At 45.6% G+C, this 17,302-nt stretch overlaps 1 protein-coding gene across 2 annotated transcripts in view; it reads right to left on the bottom strand.

The window, feature by feature from the left end:
* The window catches only part of FDFT1 (farnesyl-diphosphate farnesyltransferase 1), a 35,609-nt gene that overhangs the window by 1,051 nt on the left and 17,256 nt on the right, over nt 1–17,302 (bottom strand). For both annotated transcript variants that reach the window (XM_068552502.1, XM_068552501.1), the window contains 4 exons: nt 16,862–16,990; nt 12,589–12,780; nt 7,454–7,630; nt 6,183–6,335 (listed from right to left, as the gene is read on the bottom strand). In XM_068552502.1, coding sequence (XP_068408603.1) covers nt 6,183–6,335; nt 7,454–7,630; nt 12,589–12,780; nt 16,862–16,990 — 651 coding nt within the window. The remainder of the gene's footprint in view (nt 1–6,182; nt 6,336–7,453; nt 7,631–12,588; nt 12,781–16,861; nt 16,991–17,302) is intronic.

The following is a 17,302-nucleotide window of genomic DNA, read 5'->3' as shown; positions in this document are numbered from 1 at the left end:
CCCAGGCCTCCTCCCCACACCTGCAAACGCTGCTCCTGCTTAGGTTAGGCTCTCGCATCGGAGCTTTACCAGCCTCCAAATCGAGCTCCTGCCTCTGTGCTTGAACCCTAAAATCCACTCATCTGCCCCACCACGCGTCACCAAAGAGACCTACAAGCCCCTCTGCGTGGCAGCCTCGGGGGCTCCCTACCCCCGGCCGGGCGAGGCCTGAGCTCCCGAGCGTGCCCCTGGCCCTGCCCAGGCCCCCGCGCACGCCAGTAACAGCTGCCTGTGATCGTCTTCCATGTGCGACGCTGCCGCTTCCGTTCCGCTTCCGTTCCCTCCCCGGGAACGCTCCTCCCACGTGCCGTCGCCGGGCGGAGTCCCACCTCCACCCAAGTCTCGGCCCAGGCAGCTGTCTTCTACGGCACCCGGCCCGCATGCCCAGGTCGGGCCGAGGGCCCCCTCGGGTATATACTACCCCCGTCGCCCACGCCGGGCCACCATCTGCGCGTCTCCCTAAATAGACCAAAGGCCTGAAGGCACCGCGGCTTCCTTGCCTTTCCATCTCCAGCCCAGCCCTGCGCCCAGCACACAGCAGGCCCTCGATCAACGTTTCCTGCCTCAAACCAACCGACCCAGAGGTCACTAACGAGGGAAGCGACAGGGACCTGAGCCCAGACAGAGGCAAAGCGGATGAAGAGGACGGAGCAGGCATTTATAAAATTATTATCTTCAATTTTCCATTACACAATGGGCATGTTTTTCCCACAAACGTTGTCTTATATTCTTGCCCCCCTCACCCTAAAAAGCACAGCTACAATTTAATGTAGCGAGGAAATAAAAGAACACGCTGACAGGAATACGCCAATGACATCTAACATCTAACACGATGAAGCATAGCTACAGAGAGAAGACCACATGGGGATGAAACTATAATTTCTTCTCAAAAATTTTAGATGATGGAATTATGCTTATAAAAATAGGCAAAACAAAAATAAAGAAATCAGGGCTTCCCTGGTGGCGAAGTGGTTGAGAATCTGCCTGCCAATGCAGGGGACACGGGTTCGAGCCCTGGTCTGGCAAGATCCCACATGCCGCGGAGCAACTAGGTCCGTGAGCCACAACTACTGAGCCTGCGCGTCTGGAGCCTGTGCTCCGCAACGGGAGAGGCCGCGATAGTGAGAGGCCCGCACACCGCGATGAAGAGTGGCCCCCGCTCGCCGCAACTAGAGAAAGCCCTCGCACAGAAACGAAGACCCAACACAGCCAAAAAATAAATAAATAAATAAATAAATAAATAAATTTAAAAAAAAAAATCAAAATTCCCTTACATTATTCCCCCTCACTTTGTCCTTATAAGCCTATACATATAAACGTACAAACCGTCACATATTAATACATATATTAATGTAATAATGATATACTGGTGTAGTTCCTTTTATACCTCTTGCTACGCCCATATAAGCCTCTATACAAACACAAAATGTCATAAAGATGTATTATATATTATATGTACTATATATGATTATATATAGTGTACAACTATATATGATTCTATATTATCCATATCAAATTATACACACAATTTTATTTAAAAATTAGGTTACAAACATATTGTTCTATAATTTGACTTCCTTCGCTCACACAATTTTTTATGGACATTTTTTAATGCTAGAACCCACAAAATAATGTCATTCTTTTTTTAAACACAAGCTGCATAGTATGAATGTACTACAATTTAATCAATTCACTCCCAACGAGGCATGAGGACAAAATGCTCCAATAAGCATTGCTGCACATTTTCTGGTTATTTTTTGTAGGTAAAGTTCCAGAAGTGCTCGGTCAGAGGGTAATGCACACAAAATTGTGACAAGTATGAAAGCATAACGAGAACAGCCAGGACGTGGAGATCCCGGAGGTGGGTTAGGGAGAACAGCCTCCAGATTACCTGGATTCCACGATTAGGTGAAAGGTAATGTCATCAGACAACAAAAAGAAGTTAATGACCAAGGCCTGAGCTGGAGCCATCAGGTCAGGCGTGAGGAGCACGTGGTGGGGGAAGAAGGAAGCCACGGCAGCAGATGAGGCAGCCGGAGAGCCCTTACGTGGTGAGAAAACACGAAAATCAAGAACGAACCCCAGCAAACACCAGCACCAGGAGCCAGAGGACAAAGGAGCGGGCAGAGGGGTTAAGAGATTGAACTGGGGTCAAGTGTCACAGAAGCCAAAAAAGGAAAGGGCTTCAAGGAGAGAGACCCACAGTGTCAAATGATACAGTGGGATCTGTGAAGAGTAAAGAAAGTGCTCGTGAGATTTGTGTGCTGGGGGGGTCATCAAATCACTTCGGTAAGAAAAGTTCTAATGACAAAGGTAGGAAACAAAAGTTACAATGAAGTAGGCTGAGAAAAAAAAAAGGGAATCAATACCATTAAGAACACCTGCCCTGGGACTTCCCTGGTGGTGCAGTGGTTAAGACTCAGCGCTCCCAATGCAGGGGGCCCAGGTTCAGTACCTGGTCCGGGAACTAGATCCCACGTGCATGCCACAACTAAGAGTTCGCATGCCACAACTAAGGGGCCCTTGAGCCCAATTAAGGAGCCCACCTGCCGCAACTAAGACCCAACGCAACCAATTAAATAAATAAATAAATATTAAAAAGAAGAAGAAGAAGAAGAACACCTGCCCTTTCAAGAAGCTTAGCTGTGAAGGAAAGGAGAGGGAGCGGGGAGGCAGAGAGAGCTGAAGCCCAGGAGGAGTTAGGATGTGCCCGCTGTCTGCAGGGACTGACCTGAGCACAGATATACACCGAGAGGCAGGGGCGGGGGAGAAAGGCGGAGGAGCTCAGGCAAGAGGGCAGGAGGGAAAGAGTGCTTAGATGGGGGTCAGGACACAGACAAAAGTGCAGCGAGTTCAGACATCCAATCCCAAGTTCACAGCATCCAATCCCAAGTTCACAGCATCCAATCCTGAGTTCACAGCATCCAAACCCAAATTCACAGCATCCAATTCCGCACTTGCTCACAGGGTTAAATGCACAGTTGGCTGAGAACGAGGTGGGGAGCTAGAGCCGTGCTCTTCAAACTGTGTTCACAGGCGCCACCTGAGCATCCTGCTATGGGCACATTCTGACTCAAGGACTGAAACGCTCACACGCCGGCAGGGGACACAGAAGCCGGGCGGAGGACCACACTCTGAGTCACAAGGACCCACAGGGACTGAGAGTACGGCGCCGTTCTAGACCGACCACAGCCAAAAGGGAAGCTCCACCCGCTTGAAAAAGTTGGCCCTTGCCAAGGAATCATCTTCGGCAGAGAAGCAAATCAAAGTTTCTGGCTGTTTGCCTGAGCATTTGTTTCTGTCCCAGAATAGCTGGTTGAGCTTCTCACCAGCTGCCAGGTAGCCAGACTGGTTTCCAGCTGAGGCTGCGCCAGAGGATGAGGGCCTGAGGAGCAGCTCCCCCTGCTCAGAGGATCCGGCCTTCGCTCTACCTCGTCCTTTACACCTTAGAGTTGCAAGAGGAGAACTCTGAAGTCCCCTGCAGGTGCGTTACTGCTACAACCAGGGACCTGAGGGGTAAATGTCTTCCCGTCTTACTGCAAAGGACAGACATGCTCAGTGAGGAGACACAGGAGTAGAGTTAACCTCTGGCCACCAGCAAAATGCCTGACAACCTGGGGACTTCATACAAAAAGCCTTCATTTGAAATTGTATTGACAAAATGTCCTTGGGCTCCCCTGGTGGCGCAGTGGTTAACAATCCGCCTGCCAATGCAAGGGACACGGGTTCGAGCCCTGGTCCGGGAAGATCCCACATGCCACGGAGCAACTAAGCCTGTGCGCCACAACTACTGAGCCTGCGCTCTAGAGCCCGAGAGCCACAACTACTGAGCCCGCGTGCCACAACTACTGAAGCCTGTGCTCCACAACAAGAGAAGCCACCACAATGAGAAGCCCGCGCACTGCAACGAAGACCCAATGCAGCCAAAAAAAAAAAAAAAAGTCTTTAAGGCTGATATTAAAACCATTATCACTTTCTATTACTTGAGACTTAGAAATTTTCAGTTTTTTGAGTCAAATCAACTTATTAGTATTTCCTCCAAAATACCCTGAGTTTCACTAGAGTAGCTTTATATACTTTAAAAAAATATATTCATTTACTTATTTGGCTGCGCCGGGTCTTAGTTGCGGCGTGTGGGATCTTCGTTGCCACGTGTGGGATCTTCGCTGCGGCATGCAGGATCTTTTGGTTGCGGCATGCGTGTGGGATCTAGTTCCCTGACCAGGGATCGAACCCGGGCCCCCTGGATTGGGACCGTGGAGTCTTAACCACTGGACCACCAGGGAAGTCCCTAGAGTAATTTTAAACAAAATAATTCATGCCCTAGATCAGAGGTCAGCAAACTTTTCCTTAAAGGTCCAAGAAAGTATTTTCAGCTTTGTGGGCCCCCTCTGTTACAGCCACTCAGCTCTGCTGCTGTAGAGCCCTGAGAAGCCACGGACAATACGGAAACAAATGGGCATGGCTATGTCCTAATAAAAAGGCATTTACAAAACCAGGGGGTCAGCCAGCCCTGCCCTAAGTCAAACTGTGAATCACAACTGTAGTCTGCCCAGCCCTGCCCTAAATCAAACTGTGAATCACAACTAGGATTTAATTCCAGTAGTGAAGGAAAATACCTAATAAAGTCTGAAGTTTAATATAGTAATGGAACTGCCTACCACAGTTTTTAAAACATTGTTTTCTAAAATCAGTGATCAGAATAAAACTGCAGAACTAAAATTGCTCTGAACTACAAACCATATAGAATGTTTCTAATTTACATAAAATGGAGAAACAGTGCCTAAAAAAGGCACTATTCTGTTTAGAAAGGGTAATTCAAGCCCTTAGAATCGTGGTGAACAGCGTAGGCTCTGAAGTCAGCCAGACCTGGGTCCAAACTCTGGCCCCAGCCATGGGGTTAGGGCCTCAAACTTCCCTGACATTAATAGTATCCACCTATTTGGCTGCTATGCCAAGCACAGAGTATGCCCCAAATAAGTGCTGGCTAAACAGTGAACCCCCGTTTCCCAAGTCTTGTCAGTAGCAGTTTTTTGGTCAATGGCTGAACATATTCATCTAGTCAGTAAAAGAAGTTTAGGATTTTTAAAAAATCTGATTTTTCTCTTACACCTTCTATAGGTGCCTCAGGCAGAAATGCTGAGGTGCAAAACTTGGCAGGTGCAAGACAGGGAGGAAATACAAGGAGAAGGTGCAATATGCGATGGAAATCAGAGGAAAGAGTTGTTCTGCAGAATTCTGTTCAGGTGAAACTGCTGTTACAAATCTCGTCCCTGTCAAAGCATAACCCGGGGTCGGGAGGCATCAGGAAACCAGGGGCAGCAGTGACCCGTGGGAGGGGGATCCTGTGTTTTCATCTCCTTCTGCAGGATTTCAATCTTCAGTAAGAACCAACCTAAGGATCTCGGGTGTCTGCACACCAGACGGCAGGAGCCACTCACACCCCAGCGTGACAACCAAAAATGTCTCCACACATTGCCAAGTGTCCCCCAGGGGAGGCGGAAGCCAAGTCACCTCCATCTGAGAAGCCCTGCTCCAGGGCCTGGCGAGTAGAGTTCTAGCCTCTAAGAAAAAGTTCTTTTGAACCGAGTCATGCATTACACCCTCCAGAGTTGGAGATTGGACTAGAACAAGTACGTTCTGTTTTACAGGATGGTTTGGGCATCTGAAATGAGATCTGCATTAGAAAATTTAGAAATAGTTGCAGCTTGATGGTTTTTCCTTTGCTAAATTCCCTATGATGGTTTCTCAATTGAGGTCCCTGCCACAGTGGAAAGTACTGGACCAGGTGTCGGAGTGCGGCCTGGGGTCCCGGATCCACTCAGTCAGACGCTGCGTCAGCAGCCAGAGCCTCGGCTTCACACACCTCAGCCGTGAGACAAGAAGCCTGGCTGGCCTCTAACTTCATCTTCCAGCTCAGAAAATGTGATTCTCCTGGGAGCGCCATCCTAAGGCCTGGCTTCCTCTATCCCCTCTGACCAGGGTACCGGGCAGCGCCCAACAGTCGGCTCTCTCTGCCTATTCTTCCAAATAAAGGACACCAAGCCGTCCAACACCAAGGCCGTAACACTGTGAGCTGTTAAGATCATCTAATATCCAAATATGAAACGTTTAAAGAGTGATATTATTAAATGAAAGCCCACCTCTTCCATGTACTGGTGTATTATAGCTTTTACAGCTGGCATGTTGGTGGCATCCATCATCAGGGTGACTGCTTGCCCTTTTCGTATCTTCACCACCCCTTTGAATACCTGCTGATTATTATAACAGGCAGCCAAAGTGGCAATGGCCATGACCTACAGATAATGAGAGAGAGAGAAAACACTAATTCATCTCATTTCATGAAATGAAGTGAGAAATTGCACTGTAAGCGATCATCATGAGAAGGGAAGAGAACCTTCGGGAGAAAGTGCCAAAGGGCTAAGATGCAACTAACCAAGAGAAAATACCCATAAACAAAGCATGTCAAGACTTCTCCCTTTCCCACGTTTCCCTTTCTCAGCAAAACACAGAATCAACTGCCCTTTGCAGTCTTGAATAATTCTATAGTTTAGTCACGATATTTCCTTTTTATTTGGAAAAAACAAACACAAGCCAATGTAACATTTTCCATGCTGGGGCAATGGGTTATTAGATCTGAAAAATAGATATTCCAAAAAAATATCTGGAAAGTTTTTTCTATTTTGTTTTTTCTCCCTATTTTTCCTACAATGAACATAATCATTATACATTAAAAAAAAAAGTAGCACGGGGGTGGCAGGGGACAAAAGAAAGGGGGCCGTGTAGTTTCCAATGCTCAAAGGTAAATTATTTCTAGGACAGATGGAAACATAAGTCTGGCATAAAGAGTTTAGCTCCATCAACTGGTCAGATTGGTCATTGGAACAAGACGAAACCAAGTTTCCAAATCAGTTAAATCTTGTAACTTTCTTCATTTTATTTGAGTTAAAACGGAAATAACTGGTAAAGGCATTTAAAAAGTGTAAGCTCCTAGGTCCACAGGATCAGGTTCTGTTATCCCAAGATCTGGGAAAAGGACAGCCAAAATTAGGTGCTTAAATAAGACTTTTTAGTAACAGCTTCACCTGTGTTTCACCCAGCACTCCTCATAAATCTGACTCAAAGCCCTAGATTTAACTGTGAGGATAAGCATCAAACTAACTCGTTTAGGAAAAAAAGGGTTCTAGAAGGTTCTGGAAAGAAGCAGGCTTAACCTCAAGGTTGACCTGAGTGTGATGGCCATGGGGCAGAGGGGAGGTGTTGTGAACGTGCCTGCCCCTGGCAGAAGAAAATACACTGGAGTCATTTTTTTAAGGAACCACATTCCTGAATACACAGACCAAAACAGCACACACATTCTAGGCATGCCATCCCCAGCACAGCACCCCGACCCCTCGGCCTCCCCGATCCACACCTGTGGAATAGCACAGAAGTTGAATATGCTCTGGTTTCTAAGTCGTGAAAGGTAAGTGATGACGTCAGGGATGTGGTGCAGCGTGCTGGCTATGAGCTCATTCAGGCACTGCACGGCCAAGTCCACGTTCTCTGGCTTGGCAAAGTCACCCAGCTTGTTCACATACTTGCTCCAAGCCTAGGCAGATAAGAAGATCGAAAGACAAGTCAGCACATGCGCAGGGGAACAGTGTACAAGTCACATGAAAGGATCTTTGTGTGTAAGAACTATGATATACAAAGCCTTTCTTAGCTGCTGCCTCATCTTTCACCAAGACCAAGTCCGTTTTAACCTCTGTGCAATGTCTATTATGACTACAATCAAGATCTAATCATAATCAAGAGTAAGTTAAGTATTTGGGCAAGTGTCCCTTTGGGACAGTTAGTGCAGCATGTACTGAGCAATACTTTGATGACCTCAGGCCAAAAAGAGCCCTCGTGTTATTTGCAAGGCATTGGTCTATTCCTGAAAAAATAACCAGCTATAACAAAATCAGCTACAACGGCACTGCAAGCTAAACATTAAGCATTCTCAAGACGGCCAAGGCCTCAAAATAATTAATGATTAACATTACATTCCCAGTTCTGATAAGAACACTGCTGAACAAGCGTATCTGGGGAAATGAGCTGAGTCTCTACTGTAAGAACATTACCTCCTTGACCTTAGTGACCTGAAAATGAAATAACAGCCTCAACTCCAACAATAGAATTGGTTTGATGATCTTTAATAGTATTTAGAGGATTCTCTGAAGCTAGCAAATAATTTACTTTTATCCTTGGGTATTCTTTATACACTCCCCAAAATAAATGACTAGGCCTAAAAGGACTAAGAGATTCTATGGAAAGTCACATTTGTTATCCATTCTTAATTTGCACCTAAACCCACTCAGACTGCCGGTACTAGATCGTCCTGCATAACCCGGAGAAAAACGTTAATGAGCGCCTACGTATCCATCCACCAGCTTCAACAGTTACTGACACTTGGCCAATCTTGTTCCAGCTATACGGCCCCAGCCCCAAAATTATTTTAAATTAAAGCCCTAATATATCATTTTATCCACAAATACTTCGTTATTAATATCTAAAAGACTAGGAACCTTTCTTGTACATATATCTTATCACAACTAAAAGTTAATGATAAATATTTAATACAAATTATCCAATTAGCAGTCGTATTAGCCCACTGTCTAATTTTTTTTCCACTTGGTTTCTTCCAGTAAGTACCTAAACAAGATTCAAATGTTGCATCTGGTTGATCTCACACAGGTCTCGCTGCTCAGTTTTTATTTCACCCCTCAATGTGGGCCCAATCCTGGAAGAGAATCCTGACTGGTCTGTGTCCACGTCCAGTTCAAGGGGGCCAATGCACTCCAGCTCCTCCAGGCTTTCCCATGGCCCCCGTGGACTCGCCCACAGCCAGAGAAGGAACACCCATTCCTGTTTCACCTGCTCTTCTCAAATGGGTCCATCCCACAGTCTACTCCTGCTCTCAGGTCTGAGACACCCTGTAGCCACCTTGGCTTTGTCCTGCACAGGTTTTGCAGGTTTTGTTTTCGGAGCTGGTGTTTTGTCTGCACCCATTTGTGTTTTGGAGTTCCTGGGGATGCTTTGTCACTTGTGCTTCTGGACATGCTATCCATTGTTTTGGGTACATCTGTTTCAGTTTTTTGGTTGAGTTTTTTTCTTTTTTTTGGTGAGAATCTGGGAAAATCCAAACACTATGATGCTGCCACCATCACAGTTTTGCAAAATCCAAAATTCCAGCTAATAAATGCAGGAAGGATGACAGAATTAAGATAGCACTATTTAGCACCTCCACTGATAATGGATCTAGGCAGTGACCACCAAGGAGGAGAAAAAGAACCCATAACGTATACGGAAAAGAAAAGTAAGTTATCATTAGATTTTCAACAGCCAGTCTTAAAGCAGGAGAACATGGAGTAACACATTTAAGAAACTCGAAAATGTGAGCTGAAAACTTTATATCCAGAAAAAGTGACCTTGAAGCATACCGGACAAACTATTACCAACATGTATAAACATAGGGAAGTATTGTTCTTTTTTTTCTTCAAAATTCATAAATATTAATGGACCACCCTGGTGGTGCAGTGGTTAAGAATCCACCTGCCAATGCAGGCGACATGGGTTCAAGTCCTAGTCCGAGAAGATCCCACATGCCGTGGAGCAACTAAGCCCGTGCGCCACAACTACTGAGCCTGCGCTCTAGAGCCCGCGAGCCACAGCTTTCTCTAGTTGCAGTGAGTGGGGGCTACTCTTCGTTGCGGTGTGTGGGCTTCTCGTTGCGGTGGCTTCTCTTGTTGTGGAGCACAGGCTCTAGGCGTGCACGCTTCAGTAGCTGTGGCATGTGGGCTCAGTAGTTGTGGCTCTCGGTAAATATTTTAGATTTAAAACTAAATACATACGACGACCACTCCGAGAGCAATGACCGCCCCGAGCGCCCAAGTGTGCTCTGGAGGCACCACTTCCCATTAACAGAAAGCTCAGGCTTCTTCAAGAGCTGGGTGAGCCCAAATCCCAGTCAAAAAACGTACAAAATGAGCTTGGAACATCTTGACATACCAAATGGCAAGGCAGCTATCAAAGACTATTAGGGTCCCATCAAGTGGACTCAGGAGCCACTTGAACCTCTTTCTACAACTCTGAGTAGATGGAGCTAGAATTTTCTAAGAGAAACGATATCATGAGTTCATACTGATATTTCCAATCCAGTTTAGGATCTCTGGAGTTTCTGCTTAACTTCAGTGTTTTCTATCTTTTCAACTTTTATTTTAGACTGAAAATCTTGCTTCCTAATGATATGAACAAAATTATCTATTTTCTTTATGCTGTAAAGTTTCTATAATAGTTTCAATATTATTCACAACATAATTACTGAAAACTTTATTCCTTTCTGGTTCATCCTTCCATTTGAACTACACATACTGCTACGCACCTTGCTTTTTTCACTTAGTAATACAACCTGGAGCTCACTCCACAGTACGATCGCTCCTTTGGTGCTCCACCGCGTGGATAGACCATAGTTCATTCACTCCGTCCTGTACGGACGGACATCTGAGTCGTTTATAAACTGTAACTATTACAAACAATGGCTGCGGTCAGTAACCTCCCACAGCTGTCACTGGCCAAGCTTACGCTCACCCCCCACATGGGAGCACCCATTTCCCCAGCATGGCTTACGGCTTATCAAACTTCCAACATTTTGCCAATCTGATGCAGGAAATGGTATCTCAGGATCGTTTTTTGTTGTTGTTAAGCTGCTTGAACTGACATTTACTAAGCACTCTGTGCTAGAAGTTTTTCTCATTTTATTCACACCACTGCCTGGTGGTATAAACTATTCTATCATATAGAAGAGTGGGGAGTGAAGCACGTGCAGGGATGCAGAGCCTCGTCTGAAAGGCGGTGTGGTTTCCTGGACAGGCACCGGGCTGCAACCCAGGAGACAGAAGCTTCCCTTCTGGGAGTCCTGAGACGAGCCCCGTCGCTTCTCTGAGCCTTGGTGTCAAAGGCGGGGTTGTCAAGAGCTGTTTCTCGACCTCGACCTCACTGCACACCACAGTCATCTGGGAGGCTTGAAAACCTGTGATGTCTGAGGTCAGGGGAGGTTTAATGTGAATTTCACCTATCAGGAGTAAGGTTGATCACCTTCCCAGATGTTTAAGGATCATTTGCATCTTTCTTTCTGTGAACTACCTGTTCTTATCCCTTTACCCATTTTTTCTGTGCAGTTGGTCTTTTACTTAACTTTTGGCAGTTCTTTTAATATTAGGAATATTAACTCTTTATCTGCAGTATAAATTCCAAATATTTTTTTCCACCTTCTCACCTGCCTTTTTTCACCTTAAAAGCACTTGGTTCTAGGAAACCATTTTTTTTTAAATAAATAAATAAATTTATTTATTTATTTTTGGCTGCATTGGGTCTTCATTGTTGTGCATGGGCTTTCTCTAGTTGCAGCGAGCAGGGGCTACTCTTGGTTGCAGTGCGTGGGCTTCTCATTGCGGTGGCTTCTCTTGTTGCGGAGCACGGGCTCTAAAGCGCAGGCTCAGTAGTTGTGGCGCACGGGCTTAGCTGCTCCGCGGCATGTGGGGTCTTCCCAGACCAGGGCTCGAACCCGTGTCCCGTGCACTGGCAGGCGGATTCTTAACCACTGCGTCACCAGGGAAGTCCCTAGGATATCGTTTTATGGATTAAAACAAAAGGTAAATGCTGGAGTAAAATCAGGAGATAGTCATAAGATTTCCTAGCTTTCCTTCTGAATAAAATCAATGTCAGGGGCTTCCCTGGGGGCGCAGTGGTTGAGAATCTGCCTGCCAATGCAGGGGACGTGGGCTCGAGCCCTGGTCTGGGAAGATCTCACATGCCGCGGAGCAGCTGGGCCCGTGAGCCACAACTACTGAGCCTGCGCGTCTGGAGCCTGTGCTCCGCAACAAGAGAGGCGCGATAGTGAGAGGCCTGCGCACCGCGATGAAGAGTGGCCCCCGCTTGCCGCAACTAGAGAAAGCCCTCGCGCAGAAACGAAGACCCAACACCGCCAAAAATAAATAAATTAATTAATTAATTTAAAAAAAAAATCAATGTCAAAGCCCTTCCTTTCCCTGTCCATTTTAAATTAAGTCAAAGATCCACTCTTGTCTCTGATAATGAACATCTGTAGTGGGTGCCCATCTGGTGCCCCTTCTTGCCACCGAGTCCTTCTTTCTTGGGGGAAATCCATTCTACATGTGTGGGCAGACATACTCCAGGTCTAGACTGAGTGCTCAACGCTCTGGCTACTAACTGATTAAGGGATGGCCATAGGAACCAAGCCTATGAGTGAGTCATGGGACATTATACCCACCAGTGGACAAAGCCTGTCCAAGAGGAAAGGGGACAGAGCCTTATTACATAGTCTGAATCCCTGGATGCAGCCCGTCCCCCTGAAGCAATCTAAATCCTAACCTAGTCTACACCGTCTCCTATGCTGTCTAAGGGAGCCTGATTTGTGTTTCTGTCACTTGCAACCAAAAGGGTTTAATGTTTTGTTGTCAGAGAGCATTCAAAATTATTTCTCCCCAAATCCCCTGAACCTATTACCTCTTGAGGCCAAAACTCTCTTCCTTCTTGCTGGTCTTCCAGATAATCACGGATGATGTTTGTTTTCTGCAGAAACAGGCCCATAGAGTTGGCAAGCGCTGTGTCTTCACCAATTAAGGGATCTTCTAACTCTGAGGCCGAGAACAGACGAGAAAGGCCAATTCCCACCAGCCCAGCAACATAGTGACAGTACTGTAAAAGATGATTTTTAAAGTACTTTAAAATAATGAAACTTTTACTAAAACAGAAATGCCAGAGATCATTAGCTACAAAAAACCAGGTTCCAAAAAGAATGTAAAAGATCTCATTTTGCTTAAAAAAAAACCACATTATACACCATGTACATGTAAGGAGTAAAAAACATTCCAAGAAGGATATGCACAGAAGACTTAACAAAAGTGATCTCTGGCTCATGTGATGTTTCTATTTATTTTATTTTTGTTTTTTTTTTTACTGTATTTTCTATATCTGTACAATGCACATGCACTGCTTCTAGAATAAAAGGTTATTGAAAAAATAAACTAGTACAGTAAACTTTTTGATATCCCAAATTGGGAGTGAACGCCATGAGGGAATAAGGAATATTATAACAGAAACTAGAATACTAAGTAGAATTTAATCTTGAAGACATTTTAAGATCTTGCAGTGTCTCAAAATCCTCATTATGTAAAAGAACGTAGTGGTAGTACCTTGTTTTTTTACATAACAAGGATGTGTTTTATTTATTTATTTTTTAAATATACTTTCCTAAGTTATTCACTCTTCTTTTAATTTTTAATTAATTCATTTATTTAGGCTGCACTGGGTCTTAGTTGCGACACTCGGGATCTTCAGTTGTGGCATGCAGGATCTTTGGTTGCGGCATGCAGACTTCTTAGTTGCGGCATGCATGTGGGATCTAGCTCCCTGACCAGAGTTCGAACCCGGGTCCCCTGCAGTGGGAGCGTGGAGTCTTACCCACTGGACCACCAGGGAAGTCCCCAAGGATGTGTTTTAAGCATGCTGCATATTCGGTCCTCACAAGCATCTTCTGGGGCACATTCAATAATTATCACCATTGTGCAGATGCAGAAACTGAGGCACAGAGACGTCACTTAACTTGCACAAGATCACTCATCTGGTAAGTCAGAGGCCAGGGATTCTCAGCCAAGCCGTATGGCTTCAGAGGCAGGGTTTAACAACTTTGCTAAAACTCTGCCTTTCTCTCAAATGAAATCTGAGTAAATGTAAATCTTAATTGTCAAAGAAGGTTTTTTCTATACAAGTGGTTTGTCAAAGCTGTCCTCCCCGGAGAAGAGTATTCCAAGACAACTCAATGGAATACTCTTTTGTTTTTAAATTGAAATACAGTTGATTTACAATACTGTATTACTTAAAGCAATACGTTTATAAAATGAATGTCCATTAGACAACTTAAGAAGTGAAGAGGAGTTAAAGAAGGTACCCTCTGCAGCAGAGTTAGGCAAAGACCAGAGTAGAGAGTGTCTCTAGTTGAAAGTAATACATGGCTTCCCTGGTGGTGCAGTGGTTAAGAATCCGCCTTCCAATGCAGGGGACAAGGGTTCGAGCCCTGGTCTGGAAAGATCCCACATGCCGCGGGGCAACTAAGCCCATGCGCCACAACTACTGAGCCTCCGTGCTACGGCTACTGAAGCCCGCACACCTAGAGCCCGTGCTGTGCAACAAGAAGCCACCGCAATGAGAAGCCCGCGCACCACAACGAAGAGTAGCCCCCGCTCGCCGCAACTGGAGAAAGCCCGCGTGCAGCAACAAAGACCCAACGCAGCCAAAAATAAACTAATTATTTTAAAAAAGGAAAGTAATACAAAGTCACAGACTAATCAAGAGGTACGATGAAATGATAGGAAAAGCACTTGAAATATGTTCTAGGAGAGGAAGAATCTGGAAAGAGTAAAGATATGCTGAAATCAGAGAGAAAGCAGCTGTGGACAACAAATTTTTAAAAGACTTACTAGAAATTAATAAAAGCATTACATATTACATTACAACACCCACACTGCTGTCCAAGGAAAAGTATATTTTATGTTAAGATAACAGTTCTTTGGGTAGAAATACTCCTAGAATGGAGGTATTCATTTTCCTCTAAAGTTGAAGGAAAAGAAAAATCTTTACAAGTATTCAGTTTTATCTGATCAGAACTTCTATTCAACAGCCTATAATTAAGTTTCCTGAATAGATCTGCACAGCAGAAAAGGAAGTTACTGTGCTGATGACGAGCGCTGGTTCGTGGCCAGGAGTTTCGGCTTTAACTTTAAATTCATAAACCGATATCCTAGCAGCAGCCCCACTCACGCCAACTTGTGGAGCATAAACCACCAGTTCCAAAGATGCTGTCATCAAGTTTTGAGTCGTGAACAATGAAGGGGCCAGACCTTGGACCTACACTCACTCCATGAATATGCTGTACCATCTCTTTCGGGATCCTAACCTAAACACTATTAGAGACACAAAAGACGTAAATAATTTAGACGTTTAAAATGTCTCTGCTTCCATCGAGGTGATGAGTAAGTCTCAGAGAGGCCATTCCTATGGAAAATGGGCAAGACCCCCTCCCCTCCTATCTTGTATCTTGAGTCAAGTTTAGTCCCCATAGTCAATTACGTCACTTTGTCCAGAGAAGCACGCTCTCCCCAACCCCTGGCCAACGTCCCTCACAGCTGCTGGTCAGGGATAACCTCTGGTCAAATGAAAGCCAGTGTAATTTTATCTGCCACATCATCTGCTCTCACAGCCCTTTCCAGCTGCTGTCCCTAGAGGAAAACAACCTGGGCCCCCCAGGGGCTCCTGCAGTGTACCTCCACGTCTGTGCATCTACAAGCACCGTAAAAAGAGGTAGGCGGATGTCAAGAAACCGGGAACCTCTCGCATCGTCTTATTTCTATGAAAAGATGACGGGGAAGGAGGAGTGGGTATTAGAAAGGCACTCACTCCTCAGCGTAATGCAACTATGATCCAAGTTAGTGCCTTGGGATCCTCGTGAACCGTTTTGTTTCTGAGGAAACAGACACAATATAATTTAACAGTCTGATACCTACTCCTAAGTAAATGGGGCCAAGGTGGCACTGAATTTAAAAGTAAGCTCGTGGGGACTCCCTGGTGGTCCAGTGGCTAAGACTCTGCGCTCCCAATGCAGGGGGCTTGAGCTCGATCCCTGGTTGGGGAACTAGATCCCGCATGCCACAACTAAAGGCCCAGCATGCCGCAAGTAAGACCCAGCACAGCCTAAATAAAGAAATGTTAAAAACAAAAAGAAACCCAAATTTCATTTAAAAAAAAGTAAGCTTGCGTTATGAAGGAACTGGAAATGACTCAGAAACACACACGCGTGCTCAGTAAAGAAAAATAGAAATTTTAAAAAAAAATTTTTTTTTTTAAAGAATTTCACTTTATTTATTTATTTATTTATTTTTTTGGCTGTGTTGGGTCTTCGTTTCTGTGCGAGGGCTTTCTCTAGTTGCGGTGAGTGGGGGCCACTCTTCATCGCGGTGCGCGGGCCTCTCACTATTGCGGCCTCTCGTTGCGGAGCACAGGCTCCAGATGCGCAAGCTCAGTAGTTGTGGCACACGGGCTTAGTTGCTCCGCGGCATGTGGGATCTTCCCAGACCAGGGCTCGAACCCGTGTCCCCTGCATTGGCAGGCAGATTCTCAACCACTGCGCCGCCAGGGAAGCCCCGACACATTTTAAGATGTGAAAACTACTGATGTCTCTATATTACATGCAATAATTTGGTCATTAACCTCAAATTCCACAGCAAGTCAGAGACACTTTCATCAGCTTGATGTCTGCACCTCTGGGACGAGTTATATCTGCTTTGGCCTAACTCAGTGGTCCCCAACCTTTCTGGCACCAGGGACCGGTTTCATGGAAGACAGTTTTTCCACGGACAGAGTGGGGGGTTATGGGGGATGGCTCAGGCGGTAATGCGAGCGATGGAGAGCAGAAGATGAGGTTTCGCTCGCTCGCTCGCCCGCCGCTCACCTCCTGCTGTGCGGCCCGGTTCCTAACAGGCTGCGGACCGATACCGGTCCACGGCCCAGGGGTTGGGGACCCCTGGCCTAACTTGACGATAAGCTCCCCAGAGCAAGTATTATTCCAGGTATGACTACACGTAGGCCTCTATTAAGTGTTTATGTGGAGACACTACAGCTGGGCTGTGAAACCCCCCCCTTGTCCCTCGGCCCGAATGTCATGGTGAGCACTGCCAGTTCATCAGTGCCACTCACACCGACAACGCTCCACAGGGACACTAACCTTGTCCCACTCCCGTTCAGACGTCACACGCTTATCCAAAAACTCTGCCATCCCAAATCCCATCTTCCGGCAAATGTCAACAATCACTGTTTGGTATTTCTCAGCCAGATTTCGAAACTCCAGGGAGATCTGAAACGGAGGTCATAAAAAACAGAAAATATGAAATACATTATCAAAACTGGGAACCAACAGGGTACCTACAGATCATAAAGCAAAGCAACAACAGAACTCATTAGGGAAGACTCCCAAACGATCCAGCTATAAGTCTAACATCTAGGTTATGCGAGCTTTCTACATATTGAATAATAAGTTCGGCAAATCTCATAAATATTAAAATAGAAGGGTACAGAAATGCTGAAGTTTCTAGACTCAAAAGAAGATTCAGGGAATTCCCTGGCGGTCCAGGGGTTAGGACTCCGAGCTCTCACTGCTGAGGGCCCG

The sequence above is a fragment of the Eschrichtius robustus genome, chromosome 10 (genome assembly GCF_028021215.1).
Source record: "Eschrichtius robustus isolate mEscRob2 chromosome 10, mEscRob2.pri, whole genome shotgun sequence".
NCBI lineage: Eukaryota > Metazoa > Chordata > Mammalia > Artiodactyla > Eschrichtiidae > Eschrichtius > Eschrichtius robustus.
This window is presented reverse-complemented; position numbering and strand designations above follow the sequence as displayed.